Genomic DNA, 24,549 nt, shown 5'->3' on the forward strand with positions numbered 1-24,549 from the left:
ATGATACTTAGCATCTATAAATAAAGACTCTACTATGTGATAAAGGAAATAAATTTCCAAGCCTAGCGGAGAAGTCAAGAGGAGTGTATGATAATTTATTGCAATAAGCTAATTTTTAAAAGGTTCATTTATGAAAAAAATGTTATAAACACTAAGGAATTAACAAGTTCTCTACCAATTAGTTTTAGTAGATTTTTTTCTCAAATAGAATTCCTTTATATCAGATCTTGGCATATTACCATATGATAAGGTACAGATAGAGTTGCTTGTTAAGAAACATACCATTGGCAACGGGATCCTCAGTTGTTTTTTGTTTTTCCCTTAATGCATGGAATTCAACATTGCTTCTCTTCCCTGCTCAGATCTGGCTGAGATGAAATGAATGCATTTTCACAAGGCAAAGTGATGAAGACAGGATGATTTTAAGAGATCCTTGCCATAGAATATAACTGGGACATAAATATACTCCATATATCATCTTTGGTTAATGTATTTCTAATGATATAAAACAGAAAAGGGGATGATATTGGCAAACTGCCAACAACTCTGATTTCACTTCTAATCAGAGAAAAGGAAGTTAATAAAAATTTATCATGCTTCATCCTATTTGTAAATTAATCAGATGGAGGGAAACACCTAGGTTGGTATGAAAGATTGCATTATTTTTAAAAGACAACATTTTAATACAATTGAGTTGGTTTGTAAACCATGACTTTGTTGAATTACACTCAGTATTGAAGTCAGTATTAATTTGATCAGAATATTAATTAGGTCAGAATATTAATGTGAACCATCATCTTTGCTGAATTATAATCCTAGAGGATGACCAAGAGAACCTCGAGTCCAGCGCTTTTCAGTGCTATGAAGAATAGGAGTCACCATGTCATCTTGGGAGTAGAGGACAAGAAGGTCAAGGAGTAGAGATTGCAAAGGGAGTCCTCACGCTGATTCCCCAGGAATTCTCATGTTCCCTATGCCCCTACCTTCCTATTTTGAGACTCACTAGACTGAATGAGCTACTACCTCTATGACACATCCTTCACATGGGGAGTCTGGAAAATAAGATTGGAAACATCTAACCTAATCTACCCCTCTTTTTTATAGAAGAGAGGAACAGTCCTAGAGACATTAGATGAATGCCCAGGTGTACACACCTTGTCAGAACCAGAACTAGAACGTAGGCACCCTGACTTCTAATCCATAGATCAGAGTTTAGGGAGGGAAAACAACCCTGCGTTTCCACTGAGAAAGAGTATCCTTTTCTTGTTTTCAGAATTGTAATTGGTTTTTAAGCCCTCAGTCAAGTTTCTATTAGAAGTAGATTCAAGCTGCTAGTTTCCAAATAGGCTATTTTTACATGTGAATTGTCACTTTTCATTGTATAGTGTTATATCTTGATTTTAGCAACTTCTTTTTGAAATTTGATGGAATAATCTCTAAATGTAATCATTTTTTAACAAGCATCTCTCCCCATTCATACTTAGTTTTCATTTACAGAGGGAAAACAAACTGCAGTTTTCAAGTATACGATTTCCAATTATAGATCATGAACTAAAAAGTAACTTTTTGTTTATTGTGACACTCATTTGCATATCCAGCTTCATAGTATCTATATTATTAATAGTTTCGAATGCAGTCTATAATATCCTTTTTTATTCTATGGAAAGGTTAAAATATCATCTTGAAGGTTTGAGATGTATCTTCAATCCAAAGGATCAAAGTTCTATCAACATAATTAGGATGTTTCTGAAGTGAATTTAGTTAAAGATAGGGAAGAAAGAGAAAATAAGAACTAATGGAAGACCTATAGCAGAAAGATATAGAAATACAAAGTATTTGTAAATTCTCTGATTATCCTGCTTGTTCTTCTAAAAAAGAATTCAAGCATAAATGAAAATTTTTCACAAATTTTTATTTTACAAATTATATTTACCAGATTATAGTTGAAGAAAAAAGGTGAAATTCTAGGATTTTTTTTTTAAGTACAGTGGAATTGTCTTTTGAATGCAGTGTTGAATTTTGCTAGACTTCTAATGTTCTCCTTTGTATTACACTGGAATTAGAGAGTATTTTTACCATGGTACATCCATTTCAAAGAGCTTTGAAAATGCTTTGGTATAATTTATTTATTTGTGGTAAGTAGAATTAGGAAGACATCAGCAATATAGAACCTTAACAGTAATTGCGCATACTGTATTTAAGTGATTTTTATGTCTGTTTACTTTCTGTAATTCTTACATTTTATAAATCAAATAACTTAGTATACTTCCACTAGAAATTAATTTATAATGGATTATTTATACTGGATGAAGTAGCAGGTCCATTTTAGTATTAATCCACCCAGATTAACTTTATCTAACTGAATTTTTATATCTACAGTTCATTATATTACAACTTTTTAAATAGCATTTATAACAAAAGAACTTTTGTTTTATAAAGTATTTGTTACAAAAAAAAAACCCATCTTGCCAAAAACCATTACAATTTCTATGCATTGTGTAATATTCAGTGATGTCACTGTTGAGATTTGCATGTTGTTATAGGTGCCCTTTCCTATCTGTGTTTGTGATGTTTATGTGGAATTGTTAACCATTGCTGCTATCACTTATTGTAGCTAAACTGAAGAACTGTGCTAAGAGGCTGTGCCAGTCAACAGTTGTATGTGTGACTTGTGAAAATGTGTACTTAGTTGTTTAATATTTTGAGCCAGCATTTAGTGGCCTCTACGGAAGGAAATATTGTAGTTGTCAAGTGGTGCCAACTTCAGCATCTTGTTTCACATGTGTAAATTCCATGTCAAATTTTCTTCCATACTTTCCCCCAACTCTTTGAAAGGAAATGTTTGCAAAAAGAGAAAGCAAGAATTTTTGGCTTTTTCGGTACTCCTCCCACCTCAAATCTATTTTGTTCTTCTGATACTTGAACACCTTACAGAAAAATCCTATGGAATGACAATGTAGCAGCTTAATTTACTTTTATCTGGTTATTTCTATCCAGGTAAATGATGTAATAACAGAACTATGAGGTGCCTACATCACTTTTGTTGGTTATCCTGGCTTATTGTTTGAATTGGTTTTAATAAGAATTTTTAGCTTTTCAAATTTATTTATTAGGGACTGTGGAAGTCTCAGAGTTCCCAAATAATTAACTTTTATATTCAGCATTCACATGGGCTTTATAACCTATTTGGCTGCCTTATGACCATCAGAATTTTTTCATACCCACCTGTCGTTAGTTTTTCCTAGTATTTTTACATCTTGTGTCAGTATTTCCAAACAAACCCTGCAATTCGAGAGAAAAGTGGATGAATTCTATGTTTTGTTAAAATTCAACATGGGGGAAATATTATACTTTTATACTCAAACTGGAAGGGAAACAGTCATAAAATGTTAAAGAAAAGTAGGCTATGTTCTTAAGAGCATTTTAATACCAACATGTCAAAATTCCTTGCTTAATGCAGGGGGTTTCATTCTGTCTGCTCAATGGGTTTATAATTATGAGATTTCTTTAATCTCCTGAGTTATGTAGAGGCTTTTTGTGTGACTGTCAGATACATGGTGACAGCCAATGCTGTATTTGGAAACATTGCTGCTGAAATTGCTGATTTAATTTTAAGAATATTAAAACTAATTCATCAAGGCCCCTGCCACTCCTTTGCTTAAAGGAAAAGAAAGGCAGATTTTAATTGTGAGCCTTTTCTCCAGAATATGCTTTAAACATTTACCCCTCAATGGAGGTGATAAAGCAATAAAAGGAAACTCAATTATGTATGTTCTAAAGAAGTTCTGCCCTTGTCCAGTGGCCTCCAGAACAACACTAAAGTATTTCTTGATTCCTGCATTGGGGGTTTTCAGGTGAGGTGTTTATACATAGAATTTCTTTTATATTTTGGACACCAAAGATTATGGCATGATAGATCATGATGATTAATGGTTTCTATTAGATACCTGTGGGCACGTTTATTTGAATCCTGCTCTTGGATTTTTTTTTCCCATTTTGGATCTTCTTTACATTTTGTATATCTGTGCTAAGGCCCTTATGCCCAGGGCAACTTTTAAGTAATACATATGTATTTATTAGGTTTCTAATTTATATAGTATATTTCCATCATGACTTTAAAACTTTTTTTCACTGCTAAAATTAGACCTAGATTTGCCAGATAGCCCCCTTTTTCGTTGTAATCTGAAAATGTAAATGTAACCCCATAGGCCTGAAACCTGGTAAGAGAATGACTGGAAGCATTTTGGATTCAACAGAATCACTTAAATCACTCATTTATCTGTTCAAATGAAGAACTTTGGTTGCTTATTAGAATGAATGCTGTATTCAACTTAAATAAGATCTTCCTTATGAAGATTTCTTTCATTCTACCACTTAGAGGTTAATTGGGAATAAAAAGGTAGATTTATCAATTTATTCAGTATAATTTAACTCCAGACCCTTGTTTAAAACAGAAATATAGCCACCACAGTGAATACTTAGAAAAATGTTATGAAAAATGGTACTGTTCTTTGAAGATACATTTATTACTCCCCCCACCCATTTGGTAGAGTGTCATTTTTGATATATTTTCCGGCCACTTGACTTTTAACTGACTAACGTGGAAAAAAAGCACATGTGTGCCTGATGTTCATTCTAATCATATTTTAAAATTCTCTTTTAAACTGCTGCAGTTATAATTTGTGAAAGAGGAGAAAGGTGAATTGAAATGGAGGGAAATTTCTGTTAATATGTTAAAATGTGTGACTTTGATGCTCTTGGTTAATCCTCTGCCAGTTGATATTTGTATTAATATGATAGACCTTTTTTTGTTAATAAGAATATACTGTTGGCTTCATCTTTATTTTGCTGCTCACTGCGTTTCACACTACAATGTTTTCATCTTTTTCAGCTCACTGTTTTTGCTTCATATTTGTCTGTGTACTTGTGCTCTAAATAAAATTCTAGTTTTATGTCCCAGTGGCTTATTCCATTGTGTGTATATTGGCCTCTAACGTCGTGTAATTTTCTTTTGCTTTCAGTATTTGTTGATACAGCCTAAAACCTATGGAAGTAAGAAAAAATATCCAATAAAATCAGCTAATGAGCATCCGTGATGTCTCCATAATGAGAGCATGCTTTAGTCACAGTATTTTGTCTGTATTTGGATATGACCGGTCTTCCTTCACTTAATAAATGGTTTTCTGCAAAGCTGGCTGGCTGCTCTTTGTAGCTAAAACAAACGTTTTTAAAAACATAGCCTCATTTTGAAAAAAAAAAAAAAAAATTGTCCTGGTCACTGTGCCTTAGGCCCCAGGATATAGTCAATGAATATCAGGTGTTGTTTCTAACCGCTGAGGAGGGGAAATCTTGGAAGAGAGTCATTTCTACATGTGTGCGTTCATATGCAGCCCATAGGGTAGGGAAAACACTTTAGAACAGCTGAATTAATCCTATGCTTCCTGGAGCCCCGGTCCAAAAGTCCTATTAATGAAACAGAAGGCTCCACTGCAAACTCCTTGTCTGTGAGCTCTGTTGGCCAGTTGTACAAAAGTTACACCCAGCAAAGTAGATGTCAGGTTCCGGACTTCCTCGTTTTTAAGAAAGTCTTTTTGGTCATAATTCTCCATGTGCCATTTTTTGCATTTAGCTTATTTGATGACATTCTTTGAGCAGAATAGGAATGGTTATTCAAAATGATTATCACTTCAGACATTTTTGTTATGTCACTAAAATTAATATAGAAAAATGTTAAAATAAAAAACCAGAAAAACCAGAAAATATAATGTTCCTTATCCCAGTCATTGGTTTTGCCAAAATGCAAATGTATTTCTTTCATGTCTATGAATAATCCACCAGTCTTTACTCATAGAAAGCTGAATATTGCAGGGACACCTGGGTGGCTTAGTCGGTTGAGCATCCAACTTCGGCTCCGGTCACAATCTCACAGTTTGTGGGTTTGAGCCCTGTGGTCACAATCTCACAGTTTGTGGGTTTGAGCCCTGTGTTGGGCTCCCGGCTGACAGCTCAAAGCCTGGAGCCTGCTTCAGATTCTGTGTCTCCTTCTTTCTCTGCCCCTCCCCAACTTAACGCTCTGTCTCTCTCTCTCTGTTTCTCTCTCTCTCAAAAATGTGGAAACATTAAAATTTTTTTAAATAAAAAAAAAAGCTGAATATTGCAAATAGAAGCACAGCTTTATTTTTGTGTGATAGTATTTTAAATTGTATTAAAGTTACTTTATCAGTAGTTGTAACTTAGTTTATGTGTTCTTGGTACTTCAAGAAACAAGAAACTCACCTTTAAATTTGTTTACAAGTTACACATTTAAAATGGGACAAATTAGGGGCACCTAGGGGCACCAGTTGGTTAAGGGTCCAACTTTGACTCGGGTCATGATCTCACAGTCTGTGGATTTGAGCTCCGTGTCAGGCTCTGTGCTAACAGCTTGGAGCCTGGAGCCTGCTTCAGATTCTGTGTCTCCCATCTTTTTCTGCCCTTCCCCTGCTTGCACTCTTGTCTCTCTCTCTCTCAAAAATAAACATTAAAAAAAATTTTTTTTTAATGAAATAAAATCGGATAAATTTTATTTCCCCAATAGAGGAAGAATATTAGAATTCAAACTGAGTAATATTTAGCCTACAACTCAGAAAATATTTTTTTAATTTTATTTAATTTATTCATAATTATCTTTTCTGAAAAGATATCAAGTAACTAAAATGGCTCATATGTACAAAATACTTAATGTTGGTGATACATCATCTGAAAAGATTATGTTGAAAGCAAACATTTGGTTTGGTGGCAAGCATCCTCAGACCAAACTATTGTTTTTTAAAAGAGCATATTTTCTTTGTTACAGTTAATAATGCTTTTAAAATGTGAAGGCAATAAATAAATACTAATTGTGAACAATTTGACAAATACTGATAAGTAGAATAGGAAATAAAAATCACAGGAATTTTACTACCCATAAAAACAACTTTTAACATTTTGGTGTTTTATTTTATAATTCTTATGCTTAGATGCCCTTCAAAAGTTGTAGTAAAAAAACATTGTAGTCAAACTGTATTTACTGTTTTGTACATTTGGAAAAGATCTTTAGCCTTTGATTTTTTTGTCTTGTTTTATTTTATTTTGAGAGAGACAGAGACAGAGCACAAGCAGGGGATGGGCTGAGAGAGACACAATATGAAGCAGGTTCCGAGCTGTCAGCCTGGACCCGCAAACCATGGATGGGATCATGACCTGAGCCAAAGTCAGACGCTCAACTCATTGAGCCGCCCAGGCGCCCTGGATCGTTAGCCTTCGAAAGTGTGATTATCATATAGTTACATAGCTTTCCATTGCATAGTAGTACCAAAATCTAGCTTACAGTGCTTTTGTTGGCTTGGATTTGTATCCAGTTTTTCCCTGTTACACATTTGCCTTCAAGAACATCCTTGAGCATACATTTTTGTGCATATCTATGATTAAGTGTCCAGCATAAATTTCTACAAGAGGAATTCCTGGGTCAAATAAAAAACATTTATTTTTCCTGCATATACATTTCCAAAATCCTAGTCGTTTTTATGACTGGCAAAAATAATTATTCATATTATAAAGCTTAAAAGTCGCACAGAGCTAAATACTTACCAGGGTGATATGTATCCTTACCCTTCCAAATTTTTTTCTAAACTCTAGTGCAATTTCCCCCTATCTGAGCCAATACTTAGATATAGACCTTTTTATATTTTTGCCAGTCTGATAAATGAAATACATCCTCTTTTGATTATAAGGTCTTATTATTATTAATGCTTTTGTTGTTTGTATTTCTTCTATGAATAATTGCCTGTCACATCCTGGGCCCATTTTCTAGTGAGTTATCTTTTTCCAATTGATTTAAGGAAGATTTTCATATGTACTTTGTCACTTTATGTGTTATAAGTATTTCTCCAGGTCTGTTTATTGTCTTTTAAAATTTATTCAATGCAGAACTTTTGAATTTTTATGTCATCTGATTTGTTAATCTATTTTTTATAGCTCTGGGCTGTATCATGCTGAGAAAGGCTTTTCTTACTCCCAAAATCATGGAAATTGTCTTCTTTATGGAAAGAGCCTTTTGAAAAAAGATCCATTTGGAAATGCGTTGTGTGTGGTATGAAATAGGAATCTAAATTTGCTTTTGTTTTTGTTTTTCCAACTCAATAGCTTATTATCTCAATGCATTTATTGAAGAGTCCATCCTTTCCCCAGCAATTCGAATTGGAGCCTTTTTTATCGACTCAATTTGCATATTTACACAGACGTCTTTTGGACTTTCTTCTATAGCACTGATCTATTTGTCTTTTTCTTTACCAGAACTTAAACTATAAATTATTGCAGTGTTATAGTACATGTTTATTTCTTTCAGGGCAAAGCCTCCCAGTTATTTTCAAAATTGCCTTCCTTTTCTTATGCATTTACTCTCCTAGAGAAACTTTAGAATCAACCTGACCAGTAATAACAAAAGAGAGGGATTTTAATTGGAATTACACCACATCAAAGATTACTTGAAGAAATTAAACATCTTTATAATGTTGAACCTTCCCATCCAGGTACATGTTATGGCTCTTCATTTATTAGGTTTATATATTTTTAATTTTAAGGATTTTTGAAAGTTTTCTTACTGAATTTTATAAACGTAAAAGTACACAAATAGTTCATGTACACGTTTGATTAATTTTTTATGAAGCAAGCTTATTGCTGTAACATAGAACATTACTGAACCCCATAAAATTCCCTCACGTGCCCTGCCTTAGTTACCTCCCTAAGATAACCGCTATGTTAAGAGTCACTTTATCTGTTTTCAGATTATATAAGGGGACCATTTCAATATACTGTGTTGTGTCTGGACTCTTTTGTTTAACCTCGTGTTTGTTGGCTTCATCCATATTTTTCATGTTAGTTGATTCCAGTACTCATTCCTTGTCATTATTATAAATAATGACATTATTATACAATAAATTATTGTATAAATATTTTATAATTTAAAATGCATTCTATTATGGACTTAGGGATATTTCCAGTTCAGGGCTTTCTCTTATTGTGCTTTTATGAACACTCCTATGCCTTTCAGTAAACATGTACATATTTCTGTTGAGTGTATACTCAGGTGTAGGATTGCTGGATCATAGAATATTTGTGTGTTCTGGGGCACCTGAGTGCTTAATCAGTTAAGCATCTGACTCTTGCTTTCAGCTCAAGTCATGATCTAATGGTTTATGAGATTGAGCCCTGTGACAGGCTCTGTGCTGACAGCATGGAGCCTGCTTGCATTCTCTCCCTCTCTCTCTGCTCCTTACCCGCTCACACATGCACGCTTTCTCAAAAATAAACATTAAAAAAAAAAAGAATATTTGTGTGTTCAACTTTAGTAGATACTACCAGTTCGTTTCCAAAGTGCTTGTGCAAGTGACACTCCTACCAGCTGAGTGGGAGTATTCTTGTCGCTCCACCTCCTCACCAATGCTTGATATTTGCAGATTTTGTTTTTCATTTTAGACATTTTGGTGAATACATTTTAACTTACATTTCCTGAAATATTAGTGGTATTTCTTATTTTATGCAGTCCATTCAATTTGTCCATTTTTAATGGGACTAGCTGCCTTCTAATTGGTTTGTTATAGATACACCCTTCAGATATATCTTCTCCCACCATGTGGCTTGCCTTTGCACCCTCCAAATGGTGCATTTTAATAAATGTCTTTTTAATTTTAATGATTCAATTTGTCAATCGTTTAGTTTTGGGGTAATATTACTGATATTCTATTAAAAATATGTCGCGGGGCACCTGGGTGGCTCAGTTGGTTAAGTGTCCAACTTCAAGGTTTATGGGTTTTGTCAGGCTCTGTGCTGACAGCTCAGAGCCTGGAGCCTGCTTCAGATTCTGTGTCTCCCTTTCTCTGCCCCTTCCCCACTTGCACTCTGTCTCTTTATCCCTCTCAAAAATAAAAAAAAAACATGGGGCACCTGGGTGGCTCAGTCATTTGTGCATCTGACTTCGGCTCAGGTCATGATATCGCTGTTTGTGAGTTTGAGCCCTGCATTGGGCTCTGTGCTGATAGCTGGGAGCCTGGAGCCTGCTTCAGATTCTGTGTCTCCCTCTCTCTCTGCCCCTCCCCTGCTTGTGCTCTGTCTCTCTCTGTCTCTCAAAATGAATAAATGTAAAAAAAAATGTTTTTAATAAATAAAAAAAACATTAAAAAAATTTTTTTAAATATGTAGCTACCCCAAAGTCATAACAATGGTCTCCTATGTTTTTTTTCTAGAAGCTTTATTGTTTAACCATTCATATTTAGGTCATAATCCATTTAGAATTGTTGTTTGTTTGTGGTGTGAAGTAGGCATTCAGTTGGCTCATATTATGTAAGGATTTTTGTGTGTTTATGGGCTGTGTTGGCTTGTAATTTTCTTTTATTGTATTGTTCTTGTTATATTTTTAATAGAAAAGTTATGCTGCCCTATAAAAGAAAACGAGTATTATTCTCTCATTTTCTGTCACTAGCAGAGTTTTTAGGTTTAGCATTATGTATTCCTTAAACGTTAAAAGAATTTGCTAGTGAAATCCATCTGAACCTGAAGGGTTTTTTGTGTTATTTTAATTTTTAAAAATATTTTATTTATTTTTGAGAGTGAGAGAGACACAGTACTAGCAGGGGAGGGGCAGAGACAGAGGGAGACAGAATCTGAAGCAGGCTCCAGGCTCTGAGCTGTCAGCACAGAGCCCAACACAGGACTTGAACCTGTGAACAGCGACATCATGACCTGAAGTCAGATGCCTAACTGACTGAGCCACCCAGGCACCCCTTTTTTGTGATATTTTAAATTATAGTCAATTTCTTTAATGGGTATAGTACTATTTAAATTTTACATTTCTTGTTCAGTTTTAGTAAGTTGTGGCTTTTCTAGATATTTGTGCATTTTGTCCAAATTTTCAAATTTATGGGCATCAAATTGTTCATAATATCTTTTTACTGTCTTTTTAATATCTGTAGGATCTGTAGTGATAACACCTGTTTCATTCTTGCTATAGCAATTTGTGTCTTCTCTCATTTTTTATACCAGTTTAGTAATTTTGTTAGTCTTTTCCAATCTGTTTGGCATTACTTTTTTGTAATTGTAAATTTCCTATTTCATTGATTTCTAATATATGTATTATTACCTTCTTTCTACTTCTTTGAGTATATATGTTATTCTTTTTATAATTTCCTAGTACAGTTGATATTCAACCTTTCTTCCTTCCTAATCTCTGCATTCAATGCTATCATTTTCTCTATAGGTACTGCAAAAAGTGCATCTCACAACTTTGACATGTATATTATTGTTTTCATTCAGTTTGAAATATTTTCTAATTCCCATTGAGTTTTTTTCCATTCATCAGGGGTTTATGTAAAAGCATAATATTGCTTAATTGTCAAAAGTTATCTTCTTGTAATTGATTTATATTTTAATTTTGCTGATATTCTGCATGATTTAATCCTTTGGAATGTGGAAATTGGCTTTAGGTCCTAGCATTTCTATTTTGGTAAAAGTGCCATGTATCTTTGAAAAGAATGTGTTTTCTGAAGTTGTTAGATATGTTGCTCTTTGTGTATCAATTAAGTACAGTTTGATACTTGCATTGTTTAAGTCTTCTATATCTTTACTGTTTTCTGTGTGTGCTTATTTTGTTGATTATGGAAAAGGATATATTAAAATGTTAGTTGTAGATTTGCCTATATCTTTTTAAAATTCTTACAACTTTAGCTTTTTATATTTTGCAGCTATGTGATTAGATCTATAGAAATTTAGGATTGTTATATCTTTCTTTTTTTTTTTTTTTCAACGTTTATTTATTTTTGGGACAGAGAGAGACAGAGCATGAACGGGGGAGGGTCAGAGAGAGAGGGAGACACAGAATCGGAAACAGGCTCCAGGCTCTGAGCCATCAGCCCAGAGCCCGACGCGGGGCTCAAACTCACGGACCGCGAGATCATGACCTGGCTGAAGTCGGATGCTTAACCGACTGCGCCACCCAGGCGCCCCTAGGATTGTTATATCTTTCTGTTGAATTTTATAACATTTCTCTTTAGGGGCGCCTGGGTGGCTCAGTCAGTTAAGTGTCTGATTCTTGATTTAGGCTCAGGTCATGATCTCACAGTTTGTGAGTATGAGTCCTGCATCAGGCTTGCACTGAGTGTGGAGCTGGCTTGGATTCTCTCTCTCCTTCTCTCTCTGCCTCTCCCCTGCAGGTGTGCATTCTCCCACTCTCAAATAAATAAACCTAAAAAAAGGTCTCTTTATTTTTAGTAATACTTGTTGCCTTAAAGTCTGTTTTGTCTGATAGATAGCTATACCAGCCTTCTTTTCTTTATTGTTTATATGGTATATCTTTTTTTCATCCTTTTGCTTTCAACCTTTCTACCCCGTTTATTCCTATGTGTAAGGGACACGTAGCTGAGTTTTGTTTATCCAGACTGACATCACTTATCTTTGAATTGAAATATTGATCCTGTAATAATCGATACTTTTAGGTGTAAATATATCCTAGGAGCACCTGGGTCGCTCGGTTGGTTAAGCATCCAACTCTTGATATGAGCTCAAGTCATGATCTCACAGTTTGTGAGTTTGAGCCCTGCATCAGGTTCTGCACTGACAGTGCAGAGCCTGCTTGGGATTCTCTCTTCCCCTCTCTGCCTCTCCTGTGCACACGCTCTCTCAATCTCTCTCTCTGTCTCTCAAAATAAATAAATAAATAAATAGATAAATAGATAAAAATAAAAAATAAATATATCCTACATTTTTTTGCTTTGTCTTATCTATTCTTTGTGCCTTTTTTTTTATTAAGCAAGTTTTTTTTTTATTCCCATCTTCCTCCCCTATCAACTTATACATTCTTTCAATATTCTTGTAGTGGTTACCATGGAGATTAAAATATGCATCCTTGCACTGTTAAGGTCTACTTTAAATTAGTGTTTTCATCATTTTCTGGATAATACCAGACCTTTCAACACTAGCTCCAGTTACTGTCTTCTGTGCTGTTGTAATGAATATTAATTCTACATGCATTTAAAGCCCAAGACACCACTAGTATTGTTTTAAACAGCTGCATTCATTTAGATTCACCTACATATTCAATCTTTCCAGTATTCTTTATTTTTTGCTATATCAATGTGCTTACATCCTGGATCACTTCCTTTGCCTGAAAAACTCCCTTTATTATCACTTAATGCTTGACTGCTGGTAACGAAGACATTCATTATTTTGTATGACTTCCTCTGTAGTTCACCTTTATTTTTGAAGGATGCTTTGCTTAGTATGAATTCTACACTTGTAGCAGTTTTCTTTCAGCATGTTAAAGATGATCATCTGTCTCCTGGCTTCCATCATACCAGTTGAAAAACCAATCAATCTGTTGTTGCTCCATTGAAGGTAATTTGTACTTTTCCTCCAGTTTCTTTTAAGATTTTCTCCTTGTCTTTTATCTCCTCAACTTATAACACCCTGCACTGGGCCATCCTCCCAACCACAGATCCCTTTCTCACTGCACTCAAATCCTGACATCCTATGCTGGTAAGCCCTCCTGCATGGAAAGCTCTCATCACACTTCTTGGGCTGTGATAACTGGCACCAGGCCACTCCCATGCAGGGAAGCCCTACTCACTCCAGCAAGACTCTAACTTTTCACATAGGGCTTTTCCCCATATCTCCCGCTGCTGTGTGGGTGTCCTTAGTCTGCTCAGACAGTCACACCACATACCTGGATACCCCTGCATGAGATGTTTTTTTCCTCTGAGTTCAGGATCTATTGTCTCCCCACTGAAACATATTTCTTGCCCCAGCTTCCTGCACCCCTCACTGGGCAGTTCTATGCAGGTGTCCTCTTTACCCTTTCAGGCTTCATGCCTCACTGTAAGCCACCACAGTCCCTTCAACATACACATACTCCAGTACAGGTGTCTACTTTGCTCTGCCCCACCAACAGTTTTGAAACTGAGTAGTTCAGGAAGAAAAGGGAAACAGATGAAGGAAAGAGGACGAAGAGAAAGATGGAAGAGGATTTTGTAAGTTCCATTTTGCTAATAGATTTTAATGCTCTAGTAAAATTCTCTACCTTTTTCTTATTTTCTTGAACATATTAAACTTAACTTGAAAGTCCGTGTCTGACAACTCCAGTAATCTGGATAATCATGTCTGATTTTTCTCTTGTTTTTCATTCATTTGGCCTTATTTTATACTATGTCTGTTAACTTGTTATGAATGATGGCCATTTTGTAAGAAAGCTTGCTGAAGATGTTATCCTTCCTCCAGAGAGGATTTAAATTTCTGCTAGCTAGCAAATAAGGTAGGCAGATCATCTTAACCCAGGTGAGACTGTTCTACAGGTCTTCCTTGACTTACAGTGGGGTTATATCTTGATAAGCCCATCATAAGTTAAAAATGTTTTCGGTAGAAAATGCATTTAATACGCCTAACCTAGTGAACATCTCTGCCTAGCCTAACCCTCCATGTGCTCAGAACACTGACATTAGCCTACAGTTGGGCAAAATCATCTAACACAAAGCCTGTTTTATAGTAAAGTGTTGAATATCTCATGTAATTTACTGACTACTGTACTGAAAGTGAAAGACAGAATGGTCGTATGGGTACAGAATGGTTATGAGAGTATTGGTTGTTTACCCTTATCATGTGGCTGACTGGGAGCTGCAGCTGGCCACCCTTGCCCTGCATTGTGAGAGAGCATCTTACCACATATTGCTTAGCCCAGGAAAAGATCAAAATTCAAATTCTGAAGTACAGTTTCTACTGAATGCCTATTACTTTTGCATCATTATAAAGTCGAACCATAGTAAGTCAAGGACCATCTGTATTTCGTTTCTCTTATTCTTACAGTTAAGCCCTTCCTGGGTCTCAAATGAAAGTCTGTATTGTTACCAAGTTTTTTATGCCTTGGAAGGCCCTGGATTACTATTCTTGACCCTCAGTGCCATGAGGTTTCCTCTTAGTGATTTCTCCTTTCTACTTGGTTTTTTTTGCATCTTACCCCTGTGTGTTTAGCTTAGGAATCAGCAATTCCTAGAAGGAAAATTGCATGCAGAATGTTGGCTTACTTTTCCATGGTTCCCTTCCTCCAGGTTCTCCGACTCTCAAGTACTGGCTGCTTGTTAGCCCTGTACTTGAATATTTGTGTACTTGTTTCCCTAGGATTGCTGTAGACTGTAGGCTGCTTGTTTGTTTGGGTTCTATGACCTGCACTGCAACCCTTCAGATGACTGAAGAGGAAAACATGGCAATCAATGCAGGACTCCTCTCTGTGCATTTCCCTTCTCACCAGGATGTTTGCTCCTTGAGTTCCAGTTACTGTGGTTGTTTTCCAGGGCATTGTATCTAGCTTTATTTTCAGCAGGAAAGATAGTGTAATACCAGCTGCTTCATGATAGCCCTAAGCGGAAGTCCTCCTGCCATCATTTTTGAGTTTTCTTTTCTTCTGTTAACTTGTTCTTGATGCTTTGTCTTTCACGATTGAAAATGTCTTTATTTTGCCCTAGCACTTGAGTGATACCTTAGGTAGGTAATAGAATTATTCATTTCTTAGCCTTTTCCTCTTACAACTCTGAGAAGACAGAGTCATTATATTGTAGCATGGGGTGTCACAGATGAGAAATCTGATTCATGTTACTGTTAATGGCTCCCCGCTACCCCTCTTACTAGAAGGATCACAGAATTTTCTTTTTTGTTCATAGACCTTGGAGATTTCACTAAGATATGTTTATATATGTGTCTTCTTCAGTATGTCTGTTTGACAGTTCATGAGATTTAACATCCTAAAGATTAAAATCTCTTTGATTAATGGAACTTTTCATATATTATTTCTTTGACTATTTATTGTATTCTATCTTCTCAGTTTTTTCTTTTGAACTCTTATCAGATGGATTTTGAATCTCCTGTATCAGTCTCCCACCCCTCTTAACCCACCCTCATAATTTAAAAACTGTTATGATTTTGCTTGCCCTCAGGGGAAATTCCTTCCATATCACTAATTTGTCTTTTAGCAGTGTTCATTCAAATACACAGTTCTTCTATCAAATATTTTTAAAATATTATTTTGTCAATCATTTTCAATTTCTACGGTCTTTCTTGTTCTCCTATTTTTTCTTTTCCAATGAAAGCTGTCATTGTTTTAAGGATGCATTATGCTCTCAGGTTTATGTAATGATACATTTGTGATCTTTTAAACTTTTTCTTTGGTTTTCTGAATTAACACTGCGGGAGAGTGGGAATGTGGATCCCATTGATCTGCTTGTGAAACTTGGTAAGTTTCATGCTACTGGTTTTCCCCAGTTGCCAAGTAACGCTTGTGTGCTCACATTTTAAAATGAAAGTCTAGATGTATCATTGCTGCCAGCTCACAGGGATTTCCTTAGACATTGTTAAGTGTTCCTGTTTGATATATCTGGATAGAGCTCACTTTTGTGGCTAATAGTTGAACACAGGGTTTTGCAAGTGGACTTCACCCACCTATAATGAATGGACAAAGAAGTCCCATGAATAGGCATCCCTTCAGGGTGTATAAGCTGAAAGCAAGCTGGGAAGCCAGGAACTTGCAAATGTAGACACAGGGAAGGTGCTACCTAAGACAGGGCATGCATGCATTCAGGGATTTTTTGCTTTTTTGCAGTTGCTTTTGGTTTTTCCTTCCCTGTGTCCAGTGGGGCTGCCTCAGGTTTCCCGAGGCAAGGCCCCTTCTGTCTCTGACTCTGAGGATAGTCTTCCACAGTGATTTCCCTCACATTACACACTGTGCTTGCCAACACCTATGCTGTACATGATGTATGTGGTAGCCACGCGTAGAGAGCCAGGGCGGTTGTTCAGATCTGGCCGTCCTTAGAGTGAGTACCTGACCCCATGGCCCACTCCCCCTCCAATGGCCAGCTCTTCCTAGCTTTGAGCTCAGAGTTTGCCTATTCCCCAATGGAAGGAGAATTCAAATCCTTCTTTAGTGGTCCCCTCTTTGTTCCATATTCAGTTATAAGTTCTTACTTTTGTTTGTTTCTCCATCATACGGTCTCCTAAAAATGCCCTTGACGCCATAGCTCTGCCACTTCTACTCAGAATTTTCAAAGAGCAGCTTATTATGTAAGTTTAATTTAATCCTTAAATACACTTATGAAAGAAACATATATGTCATTTAATCATTTTCACACAATTTATTTCCCTTTATGTAAGCATACAAGCATTCTTTACTGTTTCTGTATGTACTAGTATTTTGTTTTCCATTTTCAGTATACAGTCTCTATCCTATGATAAAAATGAAATTATTTAAAGCCATGTAATTGTTTCATGTAATAATTAAACCTCCTATCTTGCAGTGTGACTTTTTTCTGCTCCTGTACCGTACTGAAATGATGGGGGCTGTGTTGCAAATACATCCTGTGTTCTGGTTACTAACAATAAATAAATAAATAGGGGCACCAGGGTGGCTCAGTCAGTTAAGCATCCAACTTTGGCTCAGGTCATGATCTTGCAGTTCATGGGTTCAAGCCCTGCATCAGGCTCTCGGCTGTCAGCTCAGAGTCTGGAGCCTGCTTCTGACTCTGTGTCTTCCGCTCCCTCTCTGCCCCTCCCCTGCTCACGCTCTGTATCTCTCTGTCTCTCAAAAATAAATAAACACTACGGGGCGCCTGGGTGGCGCAGTCGGTTGGGCGTCCGACTTCAGCCAGGTCACGATCTCACGGTCCGTGAGTTCGAGCCCCGCGTTGGGCTCTGGGCGGATGGCTCAGAGCCTGGAGCCTGTTTCCGATTCTGTGTCTCCCTCTCTCTCTGCCCCTCCCCCGTTCATGCTCTGTCTCTCTCTGTCCCAAAAATAAATAAAAACGTTGGGAAAAAAAATTAAATAAATAAATAAATAAATAAATAAACAAACACTAAAAAAATAATAATAAACATAGTGAAACTGTAGTGGTTGTGCAAATAAATCGGACTTAGTTCTCCTCACTGAAGGCTAATACGAGTATATGTTGGGGGCCAGGATATACTTTTCACAAGTGGCTAATATCTAAATTGTATTCTGTACTGAGAACTTTATCTGTGTAGTACATGCTGCCTTTGCTGTGGCAGCCAGAGCACAGAGTCAGTGGGATCCAGGTCCATACCCTAGCTCTGGCACTTGCTGACTCCATGACTTGGGACAGCCCAGGGTCTGGCACAGAGAGGGCACCTTGGTAAATATTGGATGAGTGATGTATGAAGTTACTAAATGTATGAGGTGACTTAGTTTCCTTATCTGTAAAATAAGTATAACAACACAATTGCTTAGTGATTACAGATCATTTATATAACTCTTGGCATATAGTAAGCATTCAATTAATACTAGATGTAATAATAATAAATTTTGTGCTAGAATCCTTTCATTAATACCAAGCAAGGCCCAGAAACAATATGAATGATCTCAGTTTATGAGGGTGGTGAGAAGAATATGCTTACATGATTCAGTCACTTTGGATAACATTTCTAGCACTGTTTCTTCCTCTCTTGCTAAAAGCATCTATTAAAGTAGATTATGTGTTCAGCAGTTCAACAGCAAACTCAAAGTGTGAAGAACACAGTCTTAAGGAGCAATACAAACCAACTGGAGATCTTCTGGACACAATTACATCACAGTTCTAAGGAATAATAAAGCAAATGTGAGACACATACTGGAGAGAATAAGGAGTTGGGTTCATGTGAAGAAGGTTATGTAGAAGTGAGCTTGGAATTAGAAATGGGAGAAAAGACACTATTTGGCATGAAGACCATGGGGAGATTTCTCGGCTTCGGGTAGGGAAGGTTGGTGTGGTGTCCTGGGCCCAAGTAGATGCTGGGGATAGCAGGAGCTGGTGGTTGGGAGTTCCTCAGTGGGAGCAGTGAAAGGTGAGGTGAGTTAGGCAAAATGGAACCAATCTGCAGATCACCTTGGTAATTGCACTAACTTTCCATTTTGCTGTTTCTCAGCCTCTTAGCACCTTGTTTGAACATAGAAACATTCCAAAGAGGATCAGAACCATTAGATAAACTACAGGTTGGCATTGCTTTCATTTTAAGGTGGTCTACCTTGATTTTTTTTTCTATTCAAAGACAACAGTTTAAACAATTTAAGCTTGGTTTTAGTAGATCACAGAGTATAAAGAAAGGTCTAATGGTTATGGACTTGATTATCTCTTTGGTAGCCAACAATTAAAGTGGACACCTTGAGGAAGACCAGTTTTCATCTGACATAGTTTGACAATTGCAATTTAAAATCTGTTCCTTCTCCTCTGAGATGCTGTGAGGCCCTCTGGCAGTTCTCTCTTCTTTCCCCTAAAGTTATTCTCACTTTACTTTCTTTTCTGATTCTAAGGTAGCTGATGGATTGTGGAGTCAGGATTTAAATATCTCTTTGTTCATTTGTGAAAAAAATTAAAGAACTATGCCAACACCACTTAATTCAAGGTTGTCCAGGATAGCACATAAGACACTATATTACAGAGAAATAACGGCTCTACATGCACTGAGGGTCAAGAGAAAGGATGTGTAACTTGCCTTCCCTTACTTCCTTCTATTTTTTTGTTGTTCATATGAATGCCTTTTTTTCTTTCCAGTGAAAGTTTTAGCTAGAACATTCTTTGTTTTTCTGCATTCATTTTTTTTCTTTCTGTTACTGGAATGCCTGCATTGGTGTATCAGTTGATATATATGGCAAAAATACTAGGGCCAAAGGCAAGTTTACTGCCTTAATTCTATGCTAGAAATATTGTTCCCTACTTTATTTATTCTAATACATGTCTACTTCATAGAAATTTCATTTTTAAAGTGTTACCTCTTAGATTTCTGTTATTGAACGTGATCCCAAGATGTAATTCTCTAAAGAAAGGAATGGCAAATTATTTTAATGCGTTTTGTTGTTTTTGTTTCTAGCCTATTCTACTAAGCTCAACAAATTTCCTGTATTTAATATTAATGATGACTTGAATGATCTGTGTACCAGTGCCGTGAGCCCAAATACTACCAAAGCCACGCGGTATGCCCTGAATGTGTGGCGATATTGGTGCATGACCAATGGGCTCAAAGATCACACAGACATCACCAAGGTAAGAAACTCTTGAGTGTACTTCTTCTTTCAGCCAGCTTCACAGCTTCTGAGTGCCAGTCATTGTGTTAAGCATTGTGGGGAACACCAAACACTTGCTTTTTGCTTAAGGAAACTTGGGAAGGACATGAAATCGAAAGAAAAAAAGGCACAGTACAAAGCAGAATTTAGTAAGTGTTCTGTGAATTTACAGGTCAGAAATGCCAAAAAAAAAATTCAGGCGGATAAATTAATTTCAGTATGATGAGACTAGTGAAGGAATTGATAGTTAAAGCTGTGTTTTGAAGGAGAGTTGGAATTTCACTAGAATTAGATGAAGAAGAGTCTTCTAGGCTGAGTGACATGAGAAGGAAAGAAAAAGATTTGGAAGATAGACTTCACGTATGGGGATAGTGGACTCTAAAACAAGATTTTGATAAACCTTTAAATGCCAAACTAAAATCTTATGAATATTGGGATGCCCTTGAAGTTTTGTTTTGTTTTTGTTTGTGAGGAGTGAGTTTATCTGAAGGATTATTGCAGTGGCAACTGGGAAGAGACTGTCACAAGAGGGAAATGCTGTGACTGTAAGATCTAAAGGGTTAGGCTAAAGGGAAATCACTGAAGTTTCCTTAACAGGAAATAACATAATGAAAGAGATATTTGGGAAAAATTAATTGGAAGTGATAAGGAAAAATTTATTTAGTATCCTTGGTCCTTAATTTCCCTAGTTGCAAAATGAGCTCTTAAAATTTACTCTTCCAACTTGAAATGTTTGAGATTTGTGAATGTGAAGGAAACATTTTTGGGCATACAGAGACAGAACAGAAAGGCGTGTTTTGATTTGGATATACTGAGTCTAAGTCAGACAGCTATCCAGATGGACATGTCCAATAAACAGTTGGGAATGTGGGAATTAAAACATGGGAGAAAAGGGGGCACCTGGCTGGCTCAGTCAGTAGAGTATATGACTCTTGATCTCGGGGTCATGAGTTCAATCTCCACAGTGGGCCTAGAGCTTACTTAAAAAATTAAATTAAAAAATACACACACACACACATACACACACACACACATGCACGCACACAAACAAACATGGGGGAGATGTTAAAGCTGGAAGTATAGATTTAAAGGTCTTGCACACAGAGGTCATAACTGAAGCCCAAGGCCGGTGACATCTCCAAGTTCAGGTATTGTGTTTAGGGCACCAACAATAGATGAAATAAGAAATCCAGGTTTCTACTTCTTTATTTTTTAATGTTTATTTATTTATTTTGAGAGAGAGAAAGAGAGCAAGATTGTGTGTGCACAGGGGAGGGGCAGAGAGAATCCCAAGCGGGCTCTATGTTGTCAGTGCAGAGCCCAGCGTGAGGCTCCATCTCACAAACCATGAGATCATGACCTGAGCTGAGATGAATAGTCAGTCGATTAACTGCCTGAGCCACCCAGGCACCCCTCCAGGTTTCTACTCCTGACAGCATGGTGCTATAGATACTGTGAGGGGCCTTTCTGCTCTACTTGCAAAAAGGAGAGGAAACATCCACAGTGTGCATGTGCACGTGCACACACTGGGACACACACACACACACACACACACACACACACACAAGACAGCTGGAACTGGAGCGGTGAGCAGTGAGCAGTGAGCAGTAGCACATATGAAAGGCAGGGTTCTCCTGAGGGTTTAGATGTATAACATCATTAAGGAAGGGAAGAGACAGATACATCACTGAAGAATCCTGGATTTAGGAGAGGACACTGAAAGGAGCCTTAAGAGGTTCTAGGCCCTACATTTGTCTCCTCACAGAGTCATATGCTAATAATCTTTGAAGTGAAACACCCAAAAGGTAGGGGTTTAGTTTTTTTGCAGATTAAAGTCAGCTAAATATGTGTTCATTAATAAAGGTTAGGGTGAGGAGGGGTGCCTGGGTGGCTCAGTCAGTTAAGCAACCAACTTCTTCTCAGGGCATGATCTCACGGTTCATGGGTTCAAGCTCCACAGTGGGCTCTATGCTGACAGCAGAGAGCCTGCTTTAGATTCTCTGTCTCCCTCTCTTTTTGCCACTCCCTGTCTCACACTCCCTCTGTCAAAAATAAGCAGTTAAAAAAAAAACCAAAACACCAGCCACTCAAGGAAATAGATCACTATGAATGAGGTTGCATAGACACAGCAAGCAATAGATTTAGACACCAAGGACTTTAGGCAGTAGATTATAGACTAATATATATGAAATATTTACAGAAATGATAAGAATTATAAAAATGAGCAAGCAACAACATACTAATCAAAATAATCCAGCAGATTTGAAAATAATGAAAAATTTCCGCTTGTGGCCATAAGAGGAAAAGGACCCAAAATTACCCTTCTGCTATAACAACCAGAACACTGAGCACAATATGTGCAACAAAGTGTTTTCAACAGAACAGATAGCAACAAATCCTTTAGAGAAAGGTAACAAATGAGAGTACTGAGAAAGGTCTTGTATCAGATGTAGAGAATAGTTAGCTCTAGACCAAGCTCTGTTCTAATCCCACCCAACAAATCTTAAAAGCTAGACCCAGGTGCATGAAAAGGTGCTAGCATCACTAATCATCAGGAAAATGCAAATCAAAACCACAATGAGATACCACCTCATACCTGTCAGAATGGCTAATATCAAAAAGACAGGAAATAACAGGTGTTAGTGAGAATGTGGAAAGGGAACCCTTGTGCTTTATTGTTGGAATGTAAATTAGTGTAGCCACTATGGGAAACAGAATAGAGGTTCCTCAAAACATTAAAAATGGAATTACCGTACGATCCATCAATTCCACTTCCGGGTATCTGAAGGAAACAAAAACAAAAAGATTTAGGCGCCCTCATGTTCATTGCACCAGTATTTACAATAGCCGAGACATGGAAGCAACCTAAGTATCCATCAATGGATGAATGGATAAAAAAAAATGTGGTGCATATATATACAATGGGATATTACTCAGCTATAAAAAAGAAGGAAATCCTGTCATTTGCAACGACATGAATGGATATAGAGGGCATTATGCTAGGTGAAGTAAGTCAGAGAAAGACAAATGCCTTAAGATCTCACTTATGTGTGGAATCTAAAAGCAAAACAAAATAACAACAACAACAACAACAACAAAACACCCAAACTCATAGACAAATAGAAAAGATTGTGTTTGCTGGAGGTGGTGGGGAGGGGCATTGGGAAGGAGAGTAAAATGGGGAAGGTGGTCAAAAGGTTTAAACTTCCAGTTATAAAATAAAGAAGTCGTGGGAATATGATGTAGAGTTTGGTGACAATAGTTGACAATACTGTATTGTATATTTGAAAGTTGCTAAGAGAGTAGATCTTAAAAGTTCCCATTAACAATACAAAAAATTTAACTATGTGTGATGATGGATGTTAGCTAGACTGTGGTAATCATTTTTCACTATATACAAACATTGAATCATTGTGTTGTACATCTGAAACTAATATAGTGTTATGTGTCATTTATATCACAATTTTTTAAGTAAAAAAAAAAAAAAAAGGCAAGACATAGAAGGATTGAATGATTTTCAGGTAACTTAACTGTGTCCCAGAGCAAAGCTTAAGAATATTTATAGGAACACGGGGCGCCTGGGTGGCGCAGTCGGTTAAGCGTCCGGCTTCAGCCAGGTCACGATCTTGCGGTCCGTGAGTTCGAGCCCCGCGTCGGGCTCTGGGCTGATGGCTCAGAGCCTGGAGCCTGTTTCCGATTCTGTGTCTCCCTCTCTCTCTGCCCCTCGCCCGTTCATGCTCTGTCTCTCTCTGTCCCAAAAATAAATAAACGTTGAAAAAAAAAATTAAAAAAAAAAAAAGAATATTTATAGGAACATAAATATATACAGAACCAAAGAAATAAAATTCACAATGTCTGTCAAAAATTATTGGACATGCAAAGAAGCAAGAACATATCCCTTAAAAGAATGAATCAATCAAAACCAACCCAGATCTAACAGATTTTAGAATTAGACAAGACATTAAACAGTTATCATAAAGAAGATAAGCAAAAAAAAAAAAAAAAAAAAAGAAGATAAACAAATGGCCAATGAGCACACAAAAAAACACTCAACTTCATTAGACATCAAGGAAATGCAAATCAAAACCACATGAGATTCCATTTCACATCCAATAGAAAGACTATAATAATAACATTTTGTAAAAAGATAATAACAAGTGTTGGTGCAGATGTAGAGAAATTGGAAGCCTCTTACACTTCTGGTGGGAATATAAAATGGTATAGCTGCTTTGGAAACAATCTGGCATTTCCCCACAAGTTTTTGAACATAGAGTTACTCTTTCACCCAGCAATTCCACTCCTATGCATATACCCAGAAAATTAAAAACATATATATCTGTGAAAAATCTGAGTTCAAGCGTATTTTTTGTAGCCTTATTCACAATAGCCAAAACGTAGGAGTAACCCAAATGGCATGAGCAGATGAATAGATAAAATGTGGCATATCCATA

The 24,549-nt window shown here is 36.7% G+C and overlaps 1 protein-coding gene across 3 annotated transcripts in view; it reads left to right on the forward strand.

The window, feature by feature from the left end:
- Positions 1-24,549, forward strand: part of KIAA1958 (KIAA1958 ortholog) — a 170,675-nt gene that overhangs the window by 128,596 nt on the left and 17,530 nt on the right. For all 3 annotated transcript variants that reach the window (XR_005792637.1, XM_040481972.1, XM_040481971.1), the window contains one exon: positions 19,906-20,078. Coding sequence is in view for 2 of the 3 variants with exons in the window: in XM_040481972.1 (XP_040337906.1) it covers positions 19,906-20,078 (173 nt within the window). In the remaining variant the exon portion in view is untranslated. The remainder of the gene's footprint in view (positions 1-19,905; positions 20,079-24,549) is intronic.

The sequence above is a fragment of the Herpailurus yagouaroundi genome, unplaced genomic scaffold (assembly GCF_014898765.1).
Source record: "Herpailurus yagouaroundi ecotype Mexico unplaced genomic scaffold, PumYag 160, whole genome shotgun sequence".
In the NCBI taxonomy this organism is placed as follows: domain Eukaryota; kingdom Metazoa; phylum Chordata; class Mammalia; order Carnivora; family Felidae; genus Herpailurus; species Herpailurus yagouaroundi.